Source organism: Chrysemys picta, chromosome 10 (genome assembly GCF_011386835.1).
Source record: "Chrysemys picta bellii isolate R12L10 chromosome 10, ASM1138683v2, whole genome shotgun sequence".
NCBI lineage: Eukaryota > Metazoa > Chordata > Testudines > Emydidae > Chrysemys > Chrysemys picta.
The window spans coordinates 24,592,394-24,618,411 of NC_088800.1; the positions used below are offsets into that span (position 1 = coordinate 24,592,394).

General features: G+C 39.1%; 1 protein-coding gene across 1 annotated transcript in view; it reads left to right on the top strand.

The window, feature by feature from the left end:
- UNC13C (unc-13 homolog C) overlaps positions 1–26,018 on the top strand; it is a 402,369-nt gene that overhangs the window by 311,562 nt on the left and 64,789 nt on the right. Inside the window, exons 23-25 of the mRNA XM_065558178.1 lie at positions 4,572–4,649; positions 5,110–5,139; positions 25,446–25,534. Of these exons, the coding sequence (XP_065414250.1) occupies positions 4,572–4,649; positions 5,110–5,139; positions 25,446–25,534 (197 nt within the window). The remainder of the gene's footprint in view (positions 1–4,571; positions 4,650–5,109; positions 5,140–25,445; positions 25,535–26,018) is intronic.

Here is a 26,018-nt window from a genome sequence, read left to right on the forward strand (position 1 = left end):
CACAAATTATTTTTTTCACACATAGAACTGGGGGAGGAAATATGTTGGTGAGATTGGAACTGAACTGAATAAATGGAAAAATGGAAATAATATGCCCTCGTTGTCACCGGAGCGTGATATTATCACAATCCAAAGGTCACCAGCATATACAACAAAAGAAATCAGAAATATGTTATAGCTAAATAGCTGTACGCAGTGTACATTTCCCAGATCTGAAGAAGAGCTCTGTGTAAGCTTGAAAGCTTGTCTCTCTCACCAACAGAAGTTGGTCCAATAAAAGACATTACCTCACCCACTTTGTTTCTCTAATAGCTAAAGCGCAACAGTCCTTGGTTCCTTCCTCATCTAAACACCACAGACAACATTTGAAATATTATTTTTTCTATCAAACCACAGAGATACGTATGGTGGAAAAATATTAACTATTCTCTGCTTACTATGCAATTACATTTAATATAATGTTAATAAATAAAACTACGAGTAATGAAAGAGTTTAGAAAACTTTAACTTTAGGCAGTGGTTTTATATAAATATTTCTACAAGGAAATGAATTTTATTCATATGGATGTGTCATATTTCCCTTTCTACTTCAAATATCTTCATCCTTGGAGCCCCTATAGAAAACATTGAAAAAGACATACATAAGGAGATTTCCACACATTTTGCGTCCGGCAATACTTAAATCTTGCTTACATCAGAAAGAAGACACTAAGCAGCAAGCCAGGCTTGGCAGTCATTACTGCAATAATTCCAAGAAACGCTGCTAGTCAGTTCACAACATACCAGAATACCATGTTGTCATAAGTTTGCCCAGCAGGGCATTTTCATGGTTCAGTCAAGGTTCTTCATCTTGTGAGCTATTGCCATAAGTAGCGGAAATAAGCAATCAGTGTAGATATAGATATATACATGCAAGTGTTATGTGTCTTTACACAGATTCTCCCTACCTCCCACAGGAGCCATTGAGCTGAAAATGCCTTGTGGTAGAGTATCTCCCGTGATGTGGGAGTGACTGCATCCCATGTTTTTCTCCCCATGCATCTGTCAGTCATCCAGCCCACCTGCTCCAGATGATTGTTTATATATCGGTTTGGCCCAAAATGTTGCCATAGACAATTACACTTTACATGTAGTGTGCAAGCGAATTAAGACTTGTAGTATTGTACTTACAGTTCATTTCAAATTAATCCTAGCATTAAATCAAATTAACTGTTTTCTAGAATGAATGGACTCTGATACCTAATGTTAGGTCATCAAATCTCACTGTTTGTGTTGCCTCTCAGTCTGTCCAATGGGATTTTTTATAATCATTGAAGTGATTGATTTCTGAAGTCACCCTGGAATGCTAATCTTTGCTAAGGCTTTGGATAAGATAAATCTCATTATGGCTTTGTAACAGAGAAAAGGCATAAAGGATTCCAACAAATGACTTTATAGAAAGATCACTTATTTTTATTAGAAATCATCTATTTGAAATTCATATTTCTAGATTAATGAGATTTCATTTGATCTGGTGATCCCAAGTCTTTCATTTGATAGAAGAGGTTTAAATAAATACTGCTTTATGATTGTAGTTAAGTGCAAAGTTATTAAATTTATTTTAGGACCATTTTATTAATTCCATTCAATAAAATTGACATGCAAACTTTTCAAATAAAAAACAGACATAGCAGTACATTTTCTATGGTGTATATTTCTTTATTAAATGTATCATCATATTTCCCCACAGCCTGTCACTGTTTATGAACGTATTTCAGCTTTATGCATTGTGCTTGGTATTCAGTTTTGTGTGTTCTGTTTGGCTGTCTGACTACTCTAAGTTTCCATAAATAGAACTCTAAAGTTCAACATATGCAATAAGCTGGGAACATTTTTGAGCCTCAGATCTACTCTCATTGAAGTCAATGGAAATTTTGCCAGTGAATTAACGAGCGCAGGATCAGGTCCTTAATGAGCAACTATGATCTCAGAGGAAACTTTGAAAACTGTCTCATTAGGAACAATTCACCTGATACTTGTTTTTGTATTTAGCTTCTCTCTTCCTTTATTGCCAAGAGCACTGGCAGTTGTTTAGAACAGTGGTTCTCAATCAGGGGTCCGGGGCACCCTAGGGGCCGTGAGCAAATTTTAGGGGGGCCGCCAAGCAGGGCCAGCATTACATTTGCAGGGATCCAGGGTCCCATGGTAGAAAGCTGAAGCCCTACTGCATGGGGCTGAAGCCAAGGGCCCTGAGCTCTGCCACCTGGGGCTGAAGCCGAAGCCTGAGCAATGTAACTTCACAGGAGCCCCTGTGGCATGGGGCCCCAGGCAACTGCTAGCCATAGTGTTTATTACTATGAATAGTCCCCACTGAAGTCCTCTGACATGGGAGTTCTCACAGTAGTAAGCACTCTGCCTGGTAGTAATGAGCCCTAAGTGCTGAAAAAGAAATAAGAGAGAGGCAGTAAGACAAACTGTTATTTCTCTAATTTTTTTGAACCCAGACCCATTGACTCTATAATATTCTCATCCAGCATCAAACTTTCTTTTCATTATTTAAAATTGTGTATGTATATGCACACACACAACTGTTGTACAGTGATATATAGAAAATGCAGATGTGTGTATAGACATATAATTCCTCTGTATTACTAGGTATCTTTAGTTATTATTTATTTGTGTATTTATTGCTCTCTGTCTATACTTATTATTCACTATCCTCCTTGCCCATAACCCTTTTCTGCTTACCCACTGCTTTTAATCCTCTCCTACCTTTAAATCCTAGTTGTAATAGAAGAGATCAGATGACAATATCTCTTTGGCCCATTTTGTATTTGGGTTCTATCCTCCATCTCCCCTGAATTTCAGTGTAATCTGTGGATGTGATCATGGTTAAATATTCACCGAAGGGCGCCCAACAATGAAAGGTTCATTAACAAATTTTAGTTCCCATTGAGCAATATGAGTAGTGGAGCTCTTTTGAAGATGGATGCACAAGTAACTGGAATTTCTTGGATGCCAGAGTTAGTTACCCACTGTTTTGATTGGACATGCTTCCCCATTACAACAGATGTAGCTCCCTGGACACAAGTGCTCCACAGATGTCAGCTGAAGAACCACTGAACTAGGATATATATATATATATATAAGCAGAATTGTTTCTAATGTTAATGTTTCTCACGTTTTCCAGGAAATGTCAACAGCCTTTTAAACACTGTTGCTTTGCTTATGCTTTTACGGAAATATCAACAGCGGTATCGTAACCTTAAGATATGACAGACTCTAGTAGTCTGTGTTTGTGCACTGCCTAGGACAAAGGGGCTACGTTCTTGGTTGGCACTGCTGTAATAAACATAATTCATGATAGAAACTGGCTATTTTCAAGGGTTTGCAGGTTTATTTCCTAGGGGAATTAGTTGGGGGCGGGGTCTTTTACTGGAATGTAATCCAAGATACTGGTGCTGAGTGCCCTCTTTCACATTCTTTCTGACCCAATCCTTAAGGATCCAGCACCAATATCAGATAGAAAAAGGAGCAGGACATAAAGGGGATAGGGTGGCTGCCTCTTGTGAGCAGGGATGGGGAGGATGGTTCAATAGTTACATGAGGTCAAGTCACTTGTTGGGGGAGGAAGAGAGATGAGAATCTCAGGACAGTGTGCTAAAATTTAGTGTACTTTATTGAGTATGAGTGATGAAAGGGTTAAGAATACTAGATAAGGATCTTCTATTTTTTTCTCCAGTTTCCTTTTTCTTTCTGACCCTGAGTTCCCTTAGATTTTATAGAGTAGGATGCTGAATTATTTAAATGCTCTTCTGAACACTAAAGTCTACTCAAACCATGTTTCAGCCAACAGTGAGCTGCATCACAACTAAAAGGGTTTTAAATGTATGTGGGTTGCTGTTATCACTTCAGCACCCGTCGTCTTCTTGTGAGGTTTAAGTATAGATGCATTATAGAAATTCATTTCTTGAAGGTTTAAATGTAATGTGCAGATGCACTGGAACAGTAATCCTGCCAAAACAGAAATCTATTATCAAGATTTTTTTTTACATTACAAAGTAGTGAATAAAGCCATACGAATTTACAAAGCCCCCGTAGTAGAACCTTTTTTGCATAATTCCAAAATAATCCGCTTAATTTAATCTCTGTTTCTGGCAATTGCTATCTTTTGCAGTGTGATTCCCGCGGTCTTTGGCATACAGTTTGAAAAAGACTGTGGTTTAAGTGAAAAGTTTAAACAATAGTATTTTAAAAATAAAATATGAAGGCATGTTTATGCGACTAATATTGCTTAGATTATTAAAGCACTTTTAAAGTAATGCAAAATTGTTCACCTATGGAATAATTTAGAGCTTGTTATAGAATTGCTTGATTTATTCATATGCTGAGATCTCAAATGTTACCTTCATTGTAGTACATAAATGTATCAGTTTTATGATGGAATAGGAAGATGGAGTTCCAGCAAAAAAGAATCAGATATTACAATCTTGAATCACTTTATTTATACTTATTCCTTTTGGCCATTCTCAACTGTTATGTGTTTGTATCTGTTTGTTCATATAACAACACATGCTGTACTTTATTTACAGCCCTGTATCTTGATGAACAATATCCAGCAGTTGCGAGTCCAGCTTGAGAAAATGTTTGAGTCTATGGGAGGAAAAGAGGTAGGTGGTTTTAATTCCCTGCATTCACTGCACAGCTACTTAGAGATCATTAGCGGTATGTTCACAACCTAGCCACAGCCTTTGCTTCTGCTTGCCAAGAAAATCAAAATGTAAAAATAAGACATATTACAGAGTTTGAAAAAATATAATATTTTATTTAAAAGCAATGCCATGTGAGAACTATATAATGCACCGGGAATGTCTGGGGAAACAAGTAATGCATTTTCATAGAAACATGCTAATGATCTGTAAAGTTCCACCAATATTGGATGTTTTATGTTGCATTCTATAGTGCCAGCTTGATTTTAATGTTCGTACTGGAATATATTTTGTTTTGGTTTTTTATGTACAAGTTTGTTTTGTTTGCATCTTCAAAATTCTGTAGAAAATGTGCCTTGTGCTTTGTCTGTAATGTGTCATGTCTTTGTCCAATGCCTTTGACTTGCAATCCACTGAGCAGAAGAAAGAAGGAGAGCGATTCTCTTATGAGGTTTGTGATAGTAAGCAACTTTTATTATACCTGACTATATTTCCTAAGGCTAACAACAGTTTCCTACTAATTTCCATGTTTGCATTTAATAATTCCCTATAATGCTAACTACTATGTTTTGGCACTCAGTTTACACTCTGCATTAAATCTTTCAATATGCAAATAGTGTAAAGTATTCCATAAATCACAAGAAGGTTGTAAAATATATTCTTTTAAATGCACTTTCAATACCTAAAGTCCCAATCTTGCAAATCTCATTCAAATGAGTAATTCTAATCCACTCAAGCAGCATTCCAGCAATCATTCCTACTCAGCAAAGCATGTGCTTAATTTTAAGCATGTCTTTAAGTCCCATTGACTTTAATGGGACATAACCACATGCAGAGGTGCTTTGGTGAAACAGGTCAAGTAGTTCCTCTGATGTAATTGATTACTTACATGAGTAAGGTTTACAGATATTCCATCCAGAACAGACCTTCCATCTGGAAAGTGTTGATGTTGCTAATTAAATGGATATTAATGTATTCTTTTTCAAACTGTTACATCCAGTGTGAATCACTATACACTGATACAAGAAACATTTTAAAGCCTGATTTTTATAGGATAGAATAACATGAAAGGGGAAGTCAATGTTCACCACCCACCCTGGACAACTGTGAACCTTAAAATGCTCCTCATTTCTAATTTTATTGTGATGTATGTTTGTTTAGCTAAAACAAAGGTCTGAATATAAATCTAATTCTTCTTAAATAACACTAAAGAAATGATTTGCAGCATAACAAACAAGTGCTTCCGACAGACACTTGTGCAACATGCAGGGATTTTAAAAAGCTTCATATCCAAAAATCATGCTTTGCTGAAGTTCATATTAGGCGCAGTGCATTGTTTTATGTCAAGTAACTTAAGATGTTACTGACACAATATGATGTGACATAGCCCAAGCTACAGGTCAAATAATCAAGTTTCAAATAATGATTTGCTCTGTGAAAATGAAGTTGCTTTGTAAAACTTGTTTTCTTCCTTGAATAAAGAAGACCTTAAGATTTGAGTGAGGTACTCAAAATTCAATTGCCTTAGCAATAATCATGTTATTGGTAATTACATATACATCATTAGAATGAAATGCAGCTGTTTTATCACTTTTCATCTGTATATTAATGCTTCATCTCTTTAGGAACTGTATAAATCAAAATATTTTAAGGAGCCAATCTTGCCAGTTTCAGAGCACCTCCCATGATACTGAAGTCAGTGAGAATTAAGAAAACTCATCATCTTTTAGAATTAGGCCCAAAATACATTACTTGCCATTCATTCAATTAACACTGTCAGGGGTCCCGCAGCAAATACATTTCTGCAAATTTTTGCACCTGATAAAATCAGAGTCAATGCATAATAGTGATGATACGCTGGTGTACTGGCTAAAACTGGGGGGAGGCACATCAAGCGTTTATAGAAATACTGTGGATTTATTGTTGGTATCTTTTTGTTAAATGGGCAGTAAAATGTAATCAGCTCAGCTGTGTAAAAGTGGAACTCTTCCTATTTCCCATGAACAAATAGAGATGGTGAATGTTCTGTTCCCACTCAAGTACATCTCTAATATTCCTCCTAAAGCAGCAACCTTTTTATAGCCATTACTGAACCATATTTTCGAGATTTTTCTCTCTGTTTAAGGAGTGGGAAATGAAGAGCTGCAATATTTTTGTCAATGCTTCGTTATAAAGGGTGCTAAAAGTGTATCAGCCAGATTCTTACTAGAAAACAAAAATCTACTGTGTTATATCTGAATTATGTTTGTTTAATTGTTACTTCATTATGCAGCCGTAGGTTAACTGTGCAGCTCCATGTTGATATTAAAAATCAGTTGCACAGGATCCACTATTCACTCAGAAATTCATTATTAAGTATCATCTGCATGATGATGCTCCCCGGAATGTGGTAGGTGCTTTCCAAATGAGACATTAGACACAATCCCTGCCCCAAAGAAAAATCTAAGTAAACAAGTATCTTATAAAGGAGATAGCATACAATTAGTTTATTTTTTTAAAAAGGGAACTATTCCCACTAGCCCTTTAGCTAATCATTGTGCCAGGAGATGGATAGAGCAAGATATGAAAAGGTAGTGGATGGCAATGATCTTTTTTGAGATAGTGTGTGAATTCCAGAGGGAAAAGGGTAGGAAGGGGTGTCAGGTTTGAATGGAAGGGGTGAAAGGGCTGGAGGCAGTAACAAGGAAAGTTGCAAGAAATGAAAAGGCTGGTTAAAAAAAAAAGGAGGGCAGAAGTCACCAGAGGGAAGGGGAAGGAAGCCAAGAAAAAGTGGAATGGATTTGTGTTGGCATGAGGGGCCCAAGAATTTGGAAGGGGAAGGAGGAGCTGTTGATTGCAAAAGGGTAGAGAAGTGTAAGTAGTGGGAGATAGCTACATTCTTTTCTCTTGATAATTCATGTTTGTACACAGCAATTGCTGAAATGTTTCTAACTGGATTTTTTTTAAACCTCATTCCTCTATGACTTAACAGCTTTCCTGTTTTCCCTCCAAAATTGGCTCATGTCTGAAATGGGGGAGAAAACTCCCTAAAAAATTAAATTATCTTTCTATCAGAAAGTTTCATGTGGTTTTAAAAAAGAACAAAAACTGCATTACAGGAGTAGATGGACATACAAGAGGTGTGTACAGCATGTGTTCCCTGTCGGTCTGTCTGTGCCAATCTGTTGTCTCTTGTCCTATAAGCTATCTGGAGCAGAACTGTCATTTTGTTGCATTTATACGGTTCCCAGCACAATGGGGTGCTGATCCATGACTAGGTCTCTTAAGCATTATGATAATATAAATAATATACAAAATATCAGCATTTTATTTCACTTACTATATTTTTAAGTGAACTTAATACTTGTGAAAGTCTTTCAGGACTCCAAAGTTCTCTATCCCCAGGATACACTCAATATTACCATAAATTTCTCCATACTGCTGCACCAATATTCCTTGACTCTGACCTGTCTTAGGGATGAGAACCACCATGCCCATTCAATCTCTGGTGTCCATGATGCCCAGTAAGGATGCATATTAGTGCCAGAATGATTGGAAGCATATGAAGGGAGATTGGAAAAACTTGTATAGTTTCTAAGGTAACAATTTCAATCATGATAAAAATATATTAAATAATGAATGGTCTAGAGAAGGTAGATAGGAAACTTCTGTTCTCCCACAATAACAAGATGGCAGTCAATTAAATTTAAAGGTAGTGAATCAAAACTAATAAAAGGCAATACATTTTTATACAATGCATAATTAGACGGTGGCGCTCATTGCCTCCTGATGGTGTGGTGGCCAAGAATTTAGCAAGATTCCAAAGGGGATTGGATATTTATATGACTAAGAAGAATATCCAGAGCTATTATTGTTAATGCTAACAAAATTATTAAAAGGATATTAAAACTCCTGTTTCAGGCTCTAAGCCAGTTGCTAACGATAGTGGATTAGGAGACCTAATGTGTGGGGCAGATTATCCCATATCTACTTATTGTGAAATATCTGGTTCTAGCCACTGTCAGAAACAGGATACTGGACTAAATGAACCTCAGGTTTGATCCAGTCTGGCATTTGTTCTCTAAGAACTGAGACTAACAGCATATTTCATATCAGGCACCAAATTGCCTTCAAACCTCAGTGACTTTCTGTAACTAAAAACCCATCATCAGATTCTGATCGCAGCCTAAAATCGAAAGTTACTGCAGATTTACAGTGTCATCACTACAATCACAATCTAGTTCTCATTCTGATTTGACCCACTGACCTAAATCCGAAAGACTCCAAAATTCTATTACCAATCTCCTGAGTCATCCTATACTACTCATCTTGAAAACAAATACACTCACAAAGTACGCTCGCCCACCTAATAATGTTTATTTCCTATGACACTACTTTATATAGGATTTTACTCATGTGTTTGAATTGCGCCAGTTAGATTATTTCTCTATAGAACTCCTCTCTGTTCCTAATAGCGTTACTAGTGTCAAATACCATAAAACAGTGAAAACAGTCTGTGCAAGTTATGAACCCCCATCTCTATTACTTGAATATTAAATTATATAGTAAATGAGAAATGAGAGTTGACACACTGAGAAATTAATTGCTGTATCAATGCTCTCGTAGCCTAGATAAGTAATTGAATAGAGTAGAAAAGTCAAGTTTAAGTTGCAGTGCTGCTTCTAAATCTTGTTTCCTTGAAACTCAGCAAGGATCTGCAAGCCCTGATTTGGGATAAAATGAGTTATCATCAATGTTATATCGCAAAGGAAAATACAGACTATTAGAAAGTGACAGAACACATATCAGACAGGAACATAACACATTCAATGGTAAACCATTAATCATTACTCTTAGAACCAGTTCAGAAACACTGCTCTGTATTCCAGAACTCAAAGGGTTACATTCACCCCTTTGTCACTTCAAACCCTTTGCCACTTCAAACCCCGTTAAGTCCCACTTAACATTCATTTTGAGGATGTAAGTGGGACCTGAACCTGCAAAGAAAACTCTGCAGATAGACATCTGCCCACATGGTTGGCTCTCTTTGCACAAGCTGGGGCCTAAGAACGTGCATTGGCTTTGGACTGGCCCTCTGCACAGAGGTGAATTGCACCCAAAGAGAGAAAAGAAATTGATAAGGTTAGAAAAATTATACTGTACTCCTCTCTGTTTATGTTGTGTTACTCATTTGGATGAAGCATGAAGGGGACTAGTTTGACTATTGTTGGGTGATACTGGCATGAAGCATGTGTTCCTTCCTCAGTATAAAGATGGAAAGACCTGTTAAACAGATTAGTGGGTGGTGAGAGTTGTAATCTCTGAAAGAAACAAATTTAGATTTGCTGTACCCAAAACCGCTTCTGTCAATGATATTAACCAAAAATCCCACTACTTTTCACGTTACTAGTAAGATTTTCTGCAGTTGGAGCCGCATTAAAGAAAAACACAGAAAGGAAGTAAAGTATGAATGTAATAAACAAAAAGAAAATGCCTAATGAGACTATAGCACTGAAAGTTCTGTGGACACAAAGGCTTTTCCCACATTGGCAAGTGCAAAATAGAGTGATTCATTCACTAAAGTAAATAAGAGTTATGCTTACAAGAGAGGGCATGCAGGATTGGGCCCGTATTATAATCAGAGTGGAACCCTAAGCTTTTTGAAGTTGTTGTTTCATGCAAGAATTTTAATACGTTGACTGATGATGATGTGTCTATATGGGCTTAGACTACCTGCTCCACTAGTTACCAGAGAGAGAAAACGGCTTTACCAAGGTAACTCTCAGAACCCAATAGTGTGCTTAATTCCTGCTCTAAATACTCGTGCGTGCAAAGTAAGGGGAACAAGTACATTTGGTAGGTGATCAAAATAGGTTTTTCCTCCATCATTGCTTTTAAATCAAGTAATCTTTTAGAAGAGGAAAATATTGTATCTGAGAGAACTGATTCAAATACTGGTGCCTAGCTCAGGGGCCTAACACTTTATTTTATAAGTCAGGTGTTTGTGCGTTAGAGAAGCAAGATGTATTTGTTGCTCACTATGAATGCAGTAAACGGCCAAACAGCTTCAGCTTAGCTCAGCGGTACTCAGTGTTATCAAATATAGCTTGGAAAAAACCAGCCCATTTGTGAAGAACTTTGTTATCCTACTGCCCCTGTGATGGTGCTCAGGTATGTCTTTCTGTACTGAATGAGACAGTCTGGATTTGGGAATGGAGGATGCAGAGGATTTATGTTAGCAGGTGGGAAGAGGAGAAATGGCTGCAGAAGTGTTCCATGTTCACCAGGCTGGCCTCTACCCACAAAAGCAAGCACCAAAGAATCCATGCATTCCTCCCCATGAAGGTGCAAGCATCATAGGCCCTTCTGGCCCCATTCATATATACTGGAAACCACACTGGTTCCACTGCCAAGGGACCATCTGCTAAGACCGCAGGAAGAGAGAGCAGTTAGAATAAGTCTTCTGAGTCACTGAGAGCTGTTATGGGCTGTGGATGGAATATGTAGATGTGCATTTTTGGCTCACTGGTTTGATATAGTATTTTCAAGACTGGCCAGAATTTATCCACAGCTGTTTCAGAGAAAGGCAGAGTAACTTCCTCTCAAGTTATTTAATCATCATCTTCACTGCTGCCTTATTCAGGCTCATCTTCTGAGGCATAAATTAGAGAGGCAGATGTACTGCATATACTGGGAATGTTTCCAAATTCACCTTTTCAAAAGTCACACATTTATTATCTGCTCAAAGCAGGGTCTTTCGGTCTGTAAGAAAGCACTGAGATGCATTCTCAGTACATGCGGGCAGAACGGGAACAGCAATTTGGGCAGAAACAGTCACAACTGAGTTTACATTTCCCAGCGCAGTAAATGGTTTTCACTTTCAGTATAGCAGGATTCTTTCATTGTTGAGTTTGCCTGGTTAGAGCTGTTTACCTAAACAATATGTTCTGTTCTAAAAAAATAACATGTTTTGAAGAGTTTTATAACAGTCTAGCACACATCTTTTTTTTGCACACCTGAGTGATGTAGGTAGATCACACTAAGGTTTGGGTGTTGACTTAGTATGGGCTCCATAATAGAGAGTATAATTAATTCTGGCCCAGACTGTGAACAGAAGGAACTGAGATTCGACTGATCTCTCCTGGAGGAGAGAGGGAAGGCGCATAACTCCAAGGAATCATCCTCTTCTCTGTGGGACCCCACAGAATTCCCTCCATTAGAGCTGTTTTAGGGGCAGGGTCAATATGGAAGGGAGTGGAACAGGAGACCAGCCACCATCCACAGCACCCAACCCTACAGAGTCCTAAAGAGGCATTAACTCATTCAGATGACCCTCTGGAGGGGGTTAGTACAGATGTACCAGCTCCTCCTTTGCACCTCCCTGATTCTAAAGTTATCAGGTCTTGCTACGGATCCTGTTTGGCCTCCCAGTAACCAGTCAGTGTCCCTTAAAGACCCTCTCATCTGAGGGAGAAACAGCTTTTCCTGATTCCCGTGTCCCTTTTTCATGGGTTTCTTGCAGGAGTGGTATATGTGGCCCTCTAACTTTTATGGTTTTCCCTTGGAATGTTTGAGATTTTTGAGGTGGAGCTACATCCAAGAATAGTGGGAAATAGGCCAAGGAGATTCCCCTGCGAGACAGAATATACAGATACACCCATTAAGAAGGAAAATGAAACAATTATGGTCTTGATGCATGAAGTGCATGCTTAAATAGGAGATCTTGGGTGCTGTCTCCTGAGATAACAACATTCAGGAACTGTGCTCTTAGCAGTTTCCGTTAATGGGGCCTTTGGGCAGTACTGAACTACAAATAACAACAATGTGCATCTCCACTGTAGATTATTAGTTGCTCATTCTTCAAGTACTGTAATTGTAGTGGCTTTGCTACTGGAGTGTTTTCCTTGGGATAAATATTTAAATGGTAGTGTTGTTAAGCATTCAAAGCTAGACTGTGAAAAGCAACTAATCATTACTATCCATAGCTACATGTTAGGAAAAGTTAGGCTGATTTATTTCCATGCACAGGAATTATTAGATAATGAAGGAACACAAGTTTGACACCGTGTAGAGTCAAGCACGAGGGTTTATTACGCACAGCGCTGGCGGAGTGTCACTTTGCTTATTAGGCTCAGTGAGACACTGCTAAGCAATTGATTACAATAGATTATATAGGGTGCCAATGGGCAGAGAGAAGCGACGGGGTGGGTTCTAGCAGCAAGACGAAATTAGCACAATAACCCAATAGTCTAAAAGATTACATAATGGCTCCGCCCGTAGCTCAGGTTAACATGTTTGCTAATACACCGGTGTTCTCCCTCAAAATTCTCCTCTTGCAATCTGTAAATTAAATCCTGATTTCAGGTCCATAGAAATGACAGTGGCTCTTTCCAGACAAGCTGGCCCACAGGAACATTCCTGGAGGGTGTAAAACAAAAAGAACAGTACACAGTACACAGCAATGACAATTGTTTATGGTTACCCCTGCGTTTCTATGAGCTGGGGTTGGCATCTGTGAGGGAGGATGCATCTGTGAAAGGGAGGATGCCATAACTCATGCTATCATGTTAGGCCTCTCCCTGAACTCTGGTTGGCATTTGGGGAGTATGTACTGTTATCTTCTTCCTGTACCAGGGAGCAGACTTTAATGCGTCTCTCTATGAGTTGTGTGCCTGTAACTCCTGATAAGCCTCCCAATTACTTCTCTCCACCTGGAGTTACGCTGTCTCAGCTTATTTTATGTATAGTTGAGACAAACAAGGCTATCTCCTGTCTCTTGCTTATCCCAGCATTCTTTAGCCATGTATTGTCCATTGTTAACTAGGCCTCATGCCTCAGACTGGGCCGTGGAGTATGGGCCTATGTGAAAGATTCTTAACAGAGACGGTGGTCAAGATCTTACATATATATTATTGGGATTTTGGCCCTTCAGATAAATGGTCACCAGTTCATTTCAAATCTTGTAAATGACCAAGTCATTCTCATTGTCCATAGCCTAAAAACATGCTAAACTTAACATTATTAGATTAATATTCTTCATGTCTGTAGAATTAATGAATTGGTGCCATTGCAAGAGCCAATAGAATGAAAGTTGAGCAATTGGGAGGAGATTTTTAGTGTCTGTTTAAAATGTTTTTCATAAGACCTACTCAGCCTAAAAGACTAATTAACATTTTGGATAAAAGAAGGGTTTATTAAAGCTTCCACATGCTCAGCCCATTTATTAAAGGTATTAAGATTATAGACATCAGTGAAGCCTCCTACAGGTTCTCTAGCTAAATCAGGGAAGGCCAGATTTCACATTCCTGTTATCAATAAGATAAAACACAAGCAATAAAAAAAAACTTTAAACAGTTCTGTCCTTCTCATATACCATAAAGTAGTAAAAAAGGACACAAGCCCAATTTTCACAAAACCATTTGCAGGTCACCTTTAAGTCCTGCATTAAGGTCTTAAATTAGGCCTTGAGGTGAATTTCAGGTCAAGTCCTTGTTCAGTTTAGGGAGTTTACCCGGAGTAAGGCATGAATAAAGAACTCAAGATTTTGCCCTCAGTGATGAAGTGAAGCATAAAATACTTCGCCTGCATAGCCCGTATTCAGTGTTACATTTTCCTGTCAAGTGAATTTCTTGAAGGAAAGTGCATTCATGTTCAACTTTTTTCCTTTTCAAAGTGCCACTAAAACGTTTCCCCGCGAATTGGAATTCTGAATCCCTAGACATTCCAAGAACAAACTACTGGCCAGTTTGCCTTATTGAACTAGTACATACAAAGAAACAAAACAAGCAATAAAGCCTGTCAATGATTTCCTAGCGAGGTGAAAATAGTTTCCCGTTGAGCTCATGGAAGGCACAACAAAACAGATACGATTTTCAGCAGAAAAAAAGACCTTATATTGGTTAAAGCAAAACTAATTTTATACAAAATTGAAAGCTGCTAATCTCTTCAGGTCTACATCATGAAAGGGTGTTCAACAAGTTTGCCTGTCAAATGGTGCAATGAAAACCCTATAATAAAACAACAATCCCCGCATTCAAAGCAGGACTGTTGGGAATGATAGGACAGGGAGCTCCATAAACAGAGAAAAAAACCTCAGCCACTAGCCATTAATATAAAATTCTCAGAACTAATATATATATATATATATATATATATATATATATATATATACACACCTCTACCTTGATATAACATGACCCGATATAACACAAATTCGGATATAACGCGGTAAAGCAGCGCTCCAGGGGGGCAGGGCTGCACACTCTGGAGGATCAAAGCAATATATAACGCAGTTTCACCTATAACGCGGTAAGATTTTTTGGCTCCCGGGGACAGCATTATATTGGGGTAGAGGTGTGTGTGTATATATATATATATATATATATAAAATATATATATACATACCATATGTATAAATATATATATATATATATAATCTGTATTGCAGAAATACAAATTAGCCTACTGAGAAGGGTATTGAAAAAAAAAAGATGCTCTCTAATCAAAACAAGATTAATTTCTCACAGTGAAAAAAAGATAGGAGCATGGGAACTGAAGCACAATTTTTTTTATCAATACAATAGGCAAGTGTAATAAACCACATATGTAGGAAAGTTTGCTTTAGCACCTTATCACATTACCCAGGGTACAATCTGGGCTATTAGATAACTATGTCCTCTCAGTTCTCTACCCTGGGGTGCCTTTTACGCTGCTTCATTGTGAGAGCAGCCACTCCTGGTCAGTTCAACACAGTCTTCAGCATGTCAGTTACTCCCAGATATACTGCAAGAGTGCTTCAGCCAGCCAACCTACCACTCTTGCATTATACTGCAAAGCAACACCAGCAAAATCCCAGTCCCAGACTTTCCCCCAGAAGTTTGTGTCTTGTACTGCACAAGCCTTGTTATCTCAAATGGAGTTCCCCAAACACTTCAATTAAAAAACACTGGATTAGATAAAACAATAAAACAAATTTATTAACTACAGAAAGCTAGATTTTAAGTGATTACAAGTAATGAGGCATAAAGGTCAAAATTGATTACAAAGAAATAAAAGGTAAAATGCAAGCTAATGCCTAACTTAACAAGCTAAGTGTATTTAAAGCAAAAAGATTTCTCTCACCACATGCTTACAGCAGTCTGGCTGGATTTCTTTCAACCAGGACCAGCTCAGTGATGTTTCTTTTGTCTTTCAAGTGTTGTTGACACCATGATTAGAGATGAGGGGAGAGAGGTGATTTGGGGCCTCTGTTCCTCATTTTTATATCTCTTCCCCCTCTTTTAGAATCATTTCCAGCTGGGATTCAGGCAACAGTCTGTTTGCCCAGGAACTTCCAGCTGTTCCATTGCGAAGATGTAAATTTCTCACTCCCAACCTTCTTCCTGCCAAAGGATGGCTACTTAACCAGGTGATACTCCATCTGATTATGGTGACACCTGGCTGGGTTGCTGGCTAGCCTTTTCTCTCTGGGGAATTGGTTTGAAGTTATTTCCCAAACCTGAAACATGTCTTTGTGACGGGTTGGATCACAGAAACCCCCTTGGGAACTGCCACCTAATATACCAAGACTACCTCTGCTCCTGTTTTCCCTGCCAGCTCAGGACTCCAGCACCATGTCTTGCTGAGCCAGACACTCCCGTCTGCTCCAACAAAGACCCAGGGTCTGAATTGCTTGCCCCAAAGCTGCAGGTTTACCTGAAAACAGCTCACAGAAGTGTGCTTGTCTTTAGCACTCAGATGCCCAACTCCCAATGGGGTCTAAACCCAAATAAATCCGTTTTACCCTGTATAAAGCTTATGCAGGGTAAACTCATAAATTGTTTGCCCTCTATAACACTGATAGAGAGATATGCATGGCTGTTTGCTCTCCCAGGTATTAACACATACTCTGAGTTAATTAATAAGTAAAAAGTGATTTTATTAAATACAGAAAATAGGATTCAAGTGGTTCTGAGCAGTAACAGACAGAACAAAGTAAGTTACCAAGCAAAATAAAATAAAATGCACAAATCTATATCTAATTAAACTAAATACAGATAATCTCACCCGTAGAGATGCTTCAGTAAGTTTTTTTCCTCAGACTGGACACCTTCCAGGCCTGGGCACAATTCTTTCCCCTGGTACAGCTCTTGTTCCAGCTTAGGTGGTAGCTAGGGGATTCTTCATGATGGCTCCTCTCCACCCCCTCCCTTTGTTCTGTTCCACCCCTTTATATATATTTTGCATTAGGCGGGAACCCTTTGTTGCTCTGGGTTTCCAGCCCCGCTCACTGGAAAAGCACCAAGTTAAAGATGGATTCCAGGTCAGGTGACATGATCACATGTCACTGCAAGACTTCATTACCCACTTGCCAGCACACACATATACAGGAAGACTAACAGGTAAACACAGCCATCTGCAGACAATGGTCCTGGTTAATGGGAGTCATCAAGTTTCCAAACCACCATTAATGGCCCACACTTTGCATAATTACAATAGGCCCTCAGAGTTATATTTTGTATTTCTAGTTTTAGATACAAGAGTGGTACATTTATACAAATAGGATGATCACACTCAATAGATTATAAGCTTTGTAATGATACCTTACAAGAGACCTTTTGCATGAAGCATATCCCAGTTACATTATATTCACTTATCATATTTTTATAAAACCATATAGACTGCACATCACAGTCTTATACAGTAGAACTTTATAAGTTTACATACAATGTTGCCACACATATTTTACCGGGACAATAATGTTTGGCAGACTGAGTTTTCAAATGATACCTCACAAGTCATACTTTGTATTAAATGTATCATTGTCTTGTAAAAGTGGTGAACATAAGGATACCAACTGTCACACACCTGTTTGTTTTAGTATAAAGGAGGATGGCCAAGTATCCATGCTAAATTATTAGTGAAAATCAAAGGTTCTACTGAGTCCTAAAAAAATAAATGTGCATCCTGCAGTTTCCTGCGCAAACTCTAGCAAATTTACAATTAACAAGGTTGTCTCCTTACTAGCACATTTTGGTTCAGGTTAAATTTCAGATGGGAATAGCTAACCCATTATGTAGAAAGCAGCCATGCAGAATTCACAGGCTCTTTGACACATTTCCAAACTTTGGACATTTTAAAATTTTGTGACAGTTTTAGGCGAGTAGTATCTTGAAATCAAATAAAGATGTACAAATATTTCTTGAATTTTTTAGTTGTTCTGCAAATTTATTCTGCCTATATTTAACATTCAGAATTAGTCCAACCACTAATGATATATTCAATAATCTTTAATTAATGGACTTTATGAATTAGTGCCAACTAATTTTAAGTAACTGTGTTCTGTTTTGGGTAAAAAATAACTGTATTATTTAAGAAGGAGTTAACGAGGCAGAAATATTTATCAAGATGGGAATATTATGTAAATTAAGAATTGGTAGAAAAAAAGTGTTTGAAGTTAACCTGTTAACAACCATTTCCATGGCTGATACAAAATTTGCTATGGTCATGAGGCCACGACACTTAACAATTAATCAGATTACAGATTTCTTTTGGGATCCAGCCCACACACTGCATAGAACTATGAATGGAACCCAAGTAGTTGGGGAATGAATGGGTCATGCATTCATGTTCTATTATTTAAATAGATTTGAAAAGTTAGGGCCCACTGGTCATTTTGTTTTCTCTCTATGACAGTCTCTTCCACCAATAATTTACTCTTCCCCTTAAAATGGGGATAATCGTTGGACTTCATTTCCATCTCCACCAAACTGTCAGCAGCACATCAGACCAGACTTCACACTTCATCACTTGATAAAGAATAAAAACCTATACCAGACACTTGATTTTTGGATATCCACCGCTCCTTATGCAATACCCTCTGAATGTGGTGGATGATCTATATCAAAAGGTGTTTGATTCACCATAATATTCCCTGTCTGCATTCAAACTTGTAAACTTCAGAACTGCCCAGGATTCAGTCACTCACTTCCCTATTCACTTCAGAATTTAGTTCTGATTGTTTTCTTACACTCAGATTGTTGAACTCAAGGGAGGATGACACCAAGGGTAAACAAAGGGCATGGCTACACTTGCAGATGTAGAACGCTTTGAGTTAAACCAGTCTTCGTAGAGCACAATAGGGAAAGCGCTGTAGTCAGTCCACACTGACAGCTGTCAACGCACTGGCCACATTAGCAGCTCTTGCAATGGCCACAAAGAGCAGTGCATTGTGGTAGCTATCCCAGCATGCAAGTGGCTGCAACGTGCTTTTCAAATGGGGCGCCGTGGGCTGGAGTGTGATGGAGTATGTTGTGTGTATGTGGGGGGAGAGAAAGTGGGATTTTGGGGGGCTGAGAGCATGTCAGAATACTGTCTTGTAAGTTCAGACAGCAGCAGACATCCCCCTCCCCCCCCACACCTCTCTCTCTCACACACACAGCATTCCACTTTGTCTCGGAGCAGATAAGTATGCCAGCTGTCAAACGGAGCTTTCAAAGGGCATATCCAAGAATGGTTACTTGACTTAAGGGGATTATGGGAGGTTTCTGGAGGCTGATCAGAGCGCAGTAATGCAGCATCTGGTTCACACTGACGCTGGGGCGCTCCAGCGGGGGTTCATCAAATATTATTCTACTCACCGAGGTGGAGTACCAGGAGCGCTCTCGCCATGGAGTCAGAGCGCTCTACGTGCCTTGCTAGTGTGGACAGGTAGTGAGCTAGTGCGCCCGGGGCTCCTTTAATGTGCTGTAACTCGCAAGTGTAGCCAAGCCCAAAGTTACTCCAGAGATTACTTTGGCCCTTGAAATCAATCATTTGATGGCAGTTGAAGTCTTCGCTATTCTGAAAGTGTAGGAGTCCATCTTCTTAAAATGTTAGTACAAGTAACATTAGCACAAGAAAAGCTTGCATGGGTTTTATAAAACTCTTCTATCTGTCTGTGTTCTTATCCTGCACTGCTCCCTGTATTATCTTATCGCCTATGTCTGGGCATTTATGTGGTCATCCACAACAACAGTGTGTATGGACAAAGAAGTTGCCTGATTGGTTACTGCTCTATTAGCAGACAGTGTGGCCTAGTGTCTAGAACACTGGACTAGGACTAAGGAGACTTGGGTTCTATTCCTGGCTCTGCTGCTCCACTTCTGTTATCTTGGGTAGTTGCTTCATCTCTCTATGCCTCTGTTTCCTGTAAAATGAGGCTGAGACACCTCCTTTGTGAAGTGCTCTGACACTGACTGATGAAAAGCGCTCTGTGTGAACTAGGTATTATTATTATTACATTGCATACAGTGTCCTGTAATACCAAACCAGCACAAGCCTTGCGGTTTGTCAGTGCCATGAATTGAGAACACCCTGGCTTTGCTACAGTACATTCCCTACATAAAAACTTTCCTAAAAAACAGCAAATGTTATGTACCACACATCAGTACAACTTGTTGAAAGTACTGGCAAAATAATAGACCTTTTATAAGTACAAAAATTCTCTTGTAAGATTGTTGTGATTTTATATTGTCAGTATTGTGCCACTGTCTCAAAATTTAGTCACATTGTGGACTTGAGTGTTTTAGAACAGTTAAGGAAATGACAGTAATGCACTGTAATTGCTTCCCATTTCCACTGAACGTTGTTATTTAAGTTACTTTGGTTTTTTTAGTAATGCAACGTGTGCTTTGCATGTTAACAAACAAATGGATTGACATATCCATAAAAGATAAATGACCTGATGCACTGATATACTTGGGGTCGCTGTACACCACTCCCCCAGTACAAAACTTCCTGAAAGCCATCTTAGCCAGCCACTGGATCAGCCCTGTGCATAGGAGGATCCTTTGAAAGTGTAGAGCCATACGGTATGTCTACAAAGTAAAGAAAGACCCGCGTCTGACCCATGCCAGCTAACTCGGGCTCACTGGGCTTGGGTTGTGGGGCTGTTTCACTGCTGTATAGACTGCCGGGCTCAGACTGGAGGCCAAACTCTGGGACTCATCCCACAGGGTTCTAGAGCCCAGGCTCCAGCCCAAGCCCGGAAGCCTAAACAGCAATGAAACAGCTTCACAGCCCAAGGCCCGCGAGCCCAAGTCAACTGCCACAGGCCAGCCATGGGTTTTTCTTTGCTGTGTAGACAAACCCATAGAGGCTGCTTGGCCACACCCACACCCACCCTGTGAACACAACAGTAAGCATGGGTGGGGTAAATGCAGCACGACTGCTGTCTGAGGGCCACTCTAATGTATGTTGGGGACCTGGCTGGCATTCAAAGAGCCCGAGATAAAGTGAGTGAAAAGTGCACATCTTGGCTACAGCCCAGAGTATTGTTTTGTCCCATGAAGTATTCACTGTTATTAAACCAAAATAACTTGATGGTACCGCCACATTTTGTAATCCTATAATCCTGAGCTCATTGGATTGCCTATAAATGTATAACGTATATCCAACCAAGAAATGTAACTTTATATTCCACTCCTTTGAATGGCATTGCACTGATAAGCATGGCCTATGAGTATGCAGAAAGCTGGATTTTCTATCCATGGACCTCCAGTTTTGCATTCACAAACTTTTTCTTGCACTTTGAAAGCACAAACATTTGCTAAGAATTTTAAAACTTGCACACACTCTTTAAATATTCTAAGATTGGTACAGAGTCAAAAGTTAGCATTTGCACCAGCAAAACCATTTTGGCCAAGCAGTGTCCTATTCCAGATAAATTTAGTAAGTGCATTACATTTATTGGTCTGTAATGATTGGTTATCATAACAACCACTCATTCAAACTAATTGCATTAGGCTTTGTGGTCTTAGCTGCAAAGAGCGGGATAAGATGGTTTTCTAACTTTTTTGTTTGCATGCCAGGGCTCTGGCAAGTATATCCTGTTCCATATAAAATGTGCCACATTCAATGTGAATGCTCATATGTACAATTTAATGTTTGCTATATGTCACAGGGGTCAGTAACCTTCGGCATGCAGCCCATTAGAGTCATCCACTGGCGGGCCACAAGACATTTTGTTTACATTGACCCGTCCGCAGGCTTGGTCCCCCACAGCTCCCAGTGGCCGCGGTTCGCCATTCCCGGCCAACGGGAGCTGTGGGAAGCGGTGTGGGCCACAGGGACATGCTGGCCGCCACTTCCCACAGCTCCCATTGGCTGGGTGAATATTCAAGTACAAGTGCTTAAAATCTTTTTTCCATGGGTATAGATTCATCACTCAAATGTTCACAAAAACTAAAAACAAATGGGATGCAATGCCTTAATCAAGTTCATTTCTAGATATTGAGCAACTAGTCACAGAAAATTCTTTGTATTACTCAGCCAACTCTAATACTGATTCCCAGTATGAATTATTCAATGAGATTAGGTTTCAGAGTGGTAGCCATGTTAGTCTGTATCAGCAAAAACAACAAGGAGTACATGTGGCACCTTAGAGACTAATGGATTTATTTAGGCATAAGATTTCATGGGCTAAAAACCACTTCATTAGATGCATGGAGTGGAAAATACAGTAGGAAAGTATATATACACAGTATATGAAAAGATGGGAGTTGCCTTACCAAGTGTGGGGGGTCAGTGCTAACGAGACAATTCAATTAAAGTGGAAGTGGGCTATTCTCAACAGTAGAATACCAAGCGAGGAAAAATCACTTGATGATGTGCTGGACTGACAGATTGACAGAGCCAGAAGGGTACCCAGAAGTCACCTACTACAGGACAGGCCCAACAAAGAAAGTAACAGCACGCCACTAGCCGTCACCTTCAGCCCCCAACTAAAACCATTCCAGCACATCATCAAGGATCTGCAACCTATGCTGAAGGACAATCCCTCACTCTCACAAACCTTGGGACACAGGCCAGTCCTCGCTTACAGACAACCCCCCAACCTGAAGCAAATACTCACCAGCAACTACACACGACACAACAAAAAAACTCACCCAGGAACCTATCCTTGCAACAAACCCCGTTGCCAACTCTGTCCGCATATCTATTCAAGGGACACCATCATAGGACCCAACCACACCAGCCACACCACCAGAGGCTCATTCACCTGCACATCTACCAATGTGATATATGCCATCATGTGCCAGCAATGCCCCTCTGCCATGTACATTGGCCAAACCGGACAGTCTCTACGCAAAAGAATAAATGGACACAAATCAGACATCAAGAATTATAACATTCAAAAACTGGTCGGAGAACACTTCAATCTCCCTGGACACTCAATAACAAACTTAAAAGTGGCAATTCTTCAACAAAAAAACTTCAAAAACAGACTCCAACAAGAAATTGCAGAACTAGAATTAATTTGCAAACTGGACAACATCAAATTAGACCTGAATAAAGACTGAGAGTGGATGGGTCACTACAAAAACTAATTTCCCCCTACTAATTTCCCCCTACTGTTACTCACACCCTCTTGTCAACTGTTTGAAATGGGCCACCCTGATTACATTGGCCTCACCACTACAAAAGTGATTTTTCCTTCCTTGGTATTCTACTATTGAGAATAGCTCACTTCCACTTTAATTGAATTGTCTCATTAGCACTGACCACCCCCCACACACACTTGGTAAGGCAACTCCCATCTTTTCATGTACTGTGTATATATCCCTGCCTACTGTATTTTCATAGAATCATAAAATATTAGGGTTGGAAGATACCTCAGGAGGTCATCTAGTCCAATCCCCTGCTCAAAGCAGGATTACTCCATGCATCTGATGACGTGGGTTTTAGCCCACAAAAGCTTATGCCTAAATAAATTTATTAGTCTCTAAGGTGCCACAAGTACTCCTCGTTGTATTTTCAATGAGATTAGTTTGTTTTTCCCAGCCATACTTACTAAGGAAAAAGATCATTAAGGAAGAAGTTTGCACTGTCAGTAAAATCAAGTTTTACTGTAGGAAAAACACCTCTCTGAACTGTCCAGTGGGAAATATCAGAGCAACATTAATGAGTTTCTCAGATTAAAAAATTTGGTCCAAGCCATAAGGTTTGAGTCCAAGCTTCCTTGTCCAGCCTTTTGGTTCAGCCTATTACAGAGGGAGGACCAACTGCAAAGTTTGGATCTGGGTCCACTTGAACTTCTCCAAGCTTCAGAGGTGTATGCTTCTAGGGTTTTGGTTTGAGCTCACAAATTTCTTTGTTGTTTACATTCCCTTGCCTGTATTATCAAATTGATAATGTGTATGCATTTCTTAACTTTAAGCACATAAGTAGTCCCATGGAGGCCCTACTCCATGGGACTAACTGGTGTTCATAGTTAAGTACAGACTTTGCTGGACTGTGGCCTATATAGTAACCCCACTCTTTCATTATATCAGATTTTTGTTAAAAAATATATCATCTCTGATTTTCTATGCTTGTAAAAAATAAATATAGATATAATATCATGACTGATTTTCTTTGAGGCACTCTATAAAAAGAGGTTGGGTGGTCTTTTGGTTAACATAGTACTAGGAGTCAGCAAATCTGGGTTGTAGTCTGTGCTCTGTCACTGCTGTCCTGTGTGACCTTGGTTAAGTCACCTATCTGCACTGTTCCAAGGTTCTCCACCTCTAAAATGCAGATAATAATGCTTACCTATTTTACAAAAGTGTTCTGAAGCACTCAGGAACTAGAGTAATGAACCCGTTCATAAATAAAACAAAAAAAAGTACAAATACAGACAAGCATGATTATGTATTTCCTCCAAATGCAAAATTTCTTTTGAAATTATTGGGACTTCTGCATATGGAATTACTGCAGGATTGGGTGCAATTACATTTGAATGTAGATTAACCAAAGAAGAGGAAGTCAGTTATTAATTCATATTAAAATGAACTATGCTGACATTCTTTTAATCAGTCGTATCCTATGATGGTCACAAACTATTTTTTTTCTAAATTCCAAGATTCGAGGAAACAAAAAGCTAGATGGTTTTTTTAATTTCAAAGTGTTATTTAAAATGATTTCTGATAGAGATTTGAAAAAGAATGCATTACAGATAAAATGTCTGTGCATGGATCACTAGCCCTCTACCTGAGAAGAGATGTAAATGTAAAATTAATTCTCTCCTGCTCCCTCATTTCCCACTAAGGTGAGAAAGAACCTGTATTAAAGATACAACAGCACTTTTTCCTGATTCCTCCACAGAATTGTATTGCACTGTGCTTGAGAGAAAGCTATTTTGGGCCAATGGGTGTCTTTAGTGGCTTTAAGGAATGCAATGAAGGAATAAAAGTTAATAGATTCCCCTCCCTCTTGTCCTATAAGTAGAAGCAGCAGGGGTGGTCCTCAAGCCATCGTCCTCATAGACAGATGTTCTAGTCCAAGCTGCATTAGTGGAAACACTGTGGAAACACCTTCAATGTACATTTTAAAAATGACACCTACAAAAGAGTAATATGTACCAAAAAAAGCCAGTTGGTTATTAAAACAAGCACCATCGACCTTTTCATACATGATCCTCTTGTTATCGCTAGCATATACCACCTTTGCTGAGGTGATTTCTGAAATTCTAAAAATCTTGTGAACTGTTAACACCTTCTGTATCAATCCCATAGTACCATTAATGATACTATTTTGTTTTCTTGTAAGGTAATTCTTTCTTATTTCATTTGAACAATTTATTCTGTATTGTTAGTGCGACACTATTTGGACATTAAGGCTAATTGAACATTTCCTATTCTAGTTGGTGTTTCCATATTTGTTTTCTAGTAGTGTAGTATAATGAATGTATGTAATGCCTAATCCATTAATTGTAACAGAGAAATAGACTGCATGTGAGAAGAATGCAGAAAAATAACATTACTCATCATCTCTTTCCAGCTGGATCCTGACGCTAGTGTTGTTCTCAAAGAACTTCAGGTGAAACTCAGTAGCGTACTGGATGAGCTCAGCATTGCCTATGGTGCAAGGTAATAAACATACTTAAAGAATTTGTGCTACAGTGATGGCAACCATTAAAAATACTCCATTGTGCCTCAAAGCAGGCAGATGTGCATAGCCAAAAGCCAATCCATTGACTAGATTGGGTGAGTGTATGTCTTTTCACATACAGCTTGCTCCAGTGTAGCAAGATCCACTGCATGAATATGTGTGTATCTCTGACTGGCTGGCTGTATGTTTTGGAAAATACAGCAGTATCCTCACCTCCAAAGGACACTAAAACTAATGTTTGGGCATGAATGGGTTATAGTGACACAGCTGGAAATTTTATTTTCTGCTTTTGGAAGATAAAAATGGCTCGATTTGTTCTTAACTAATACAACGTTCAACCTCTCTTTTACTGTGTGTGTGTTTTGATTTCCTGAGACTGACAGCTTTGTCCAGTAGCCTGCCCCACTCAGGTAGCCTGTCTGAATTTACCCTTCTTCAAATGGTCACTGTGAAGCCCTCTTG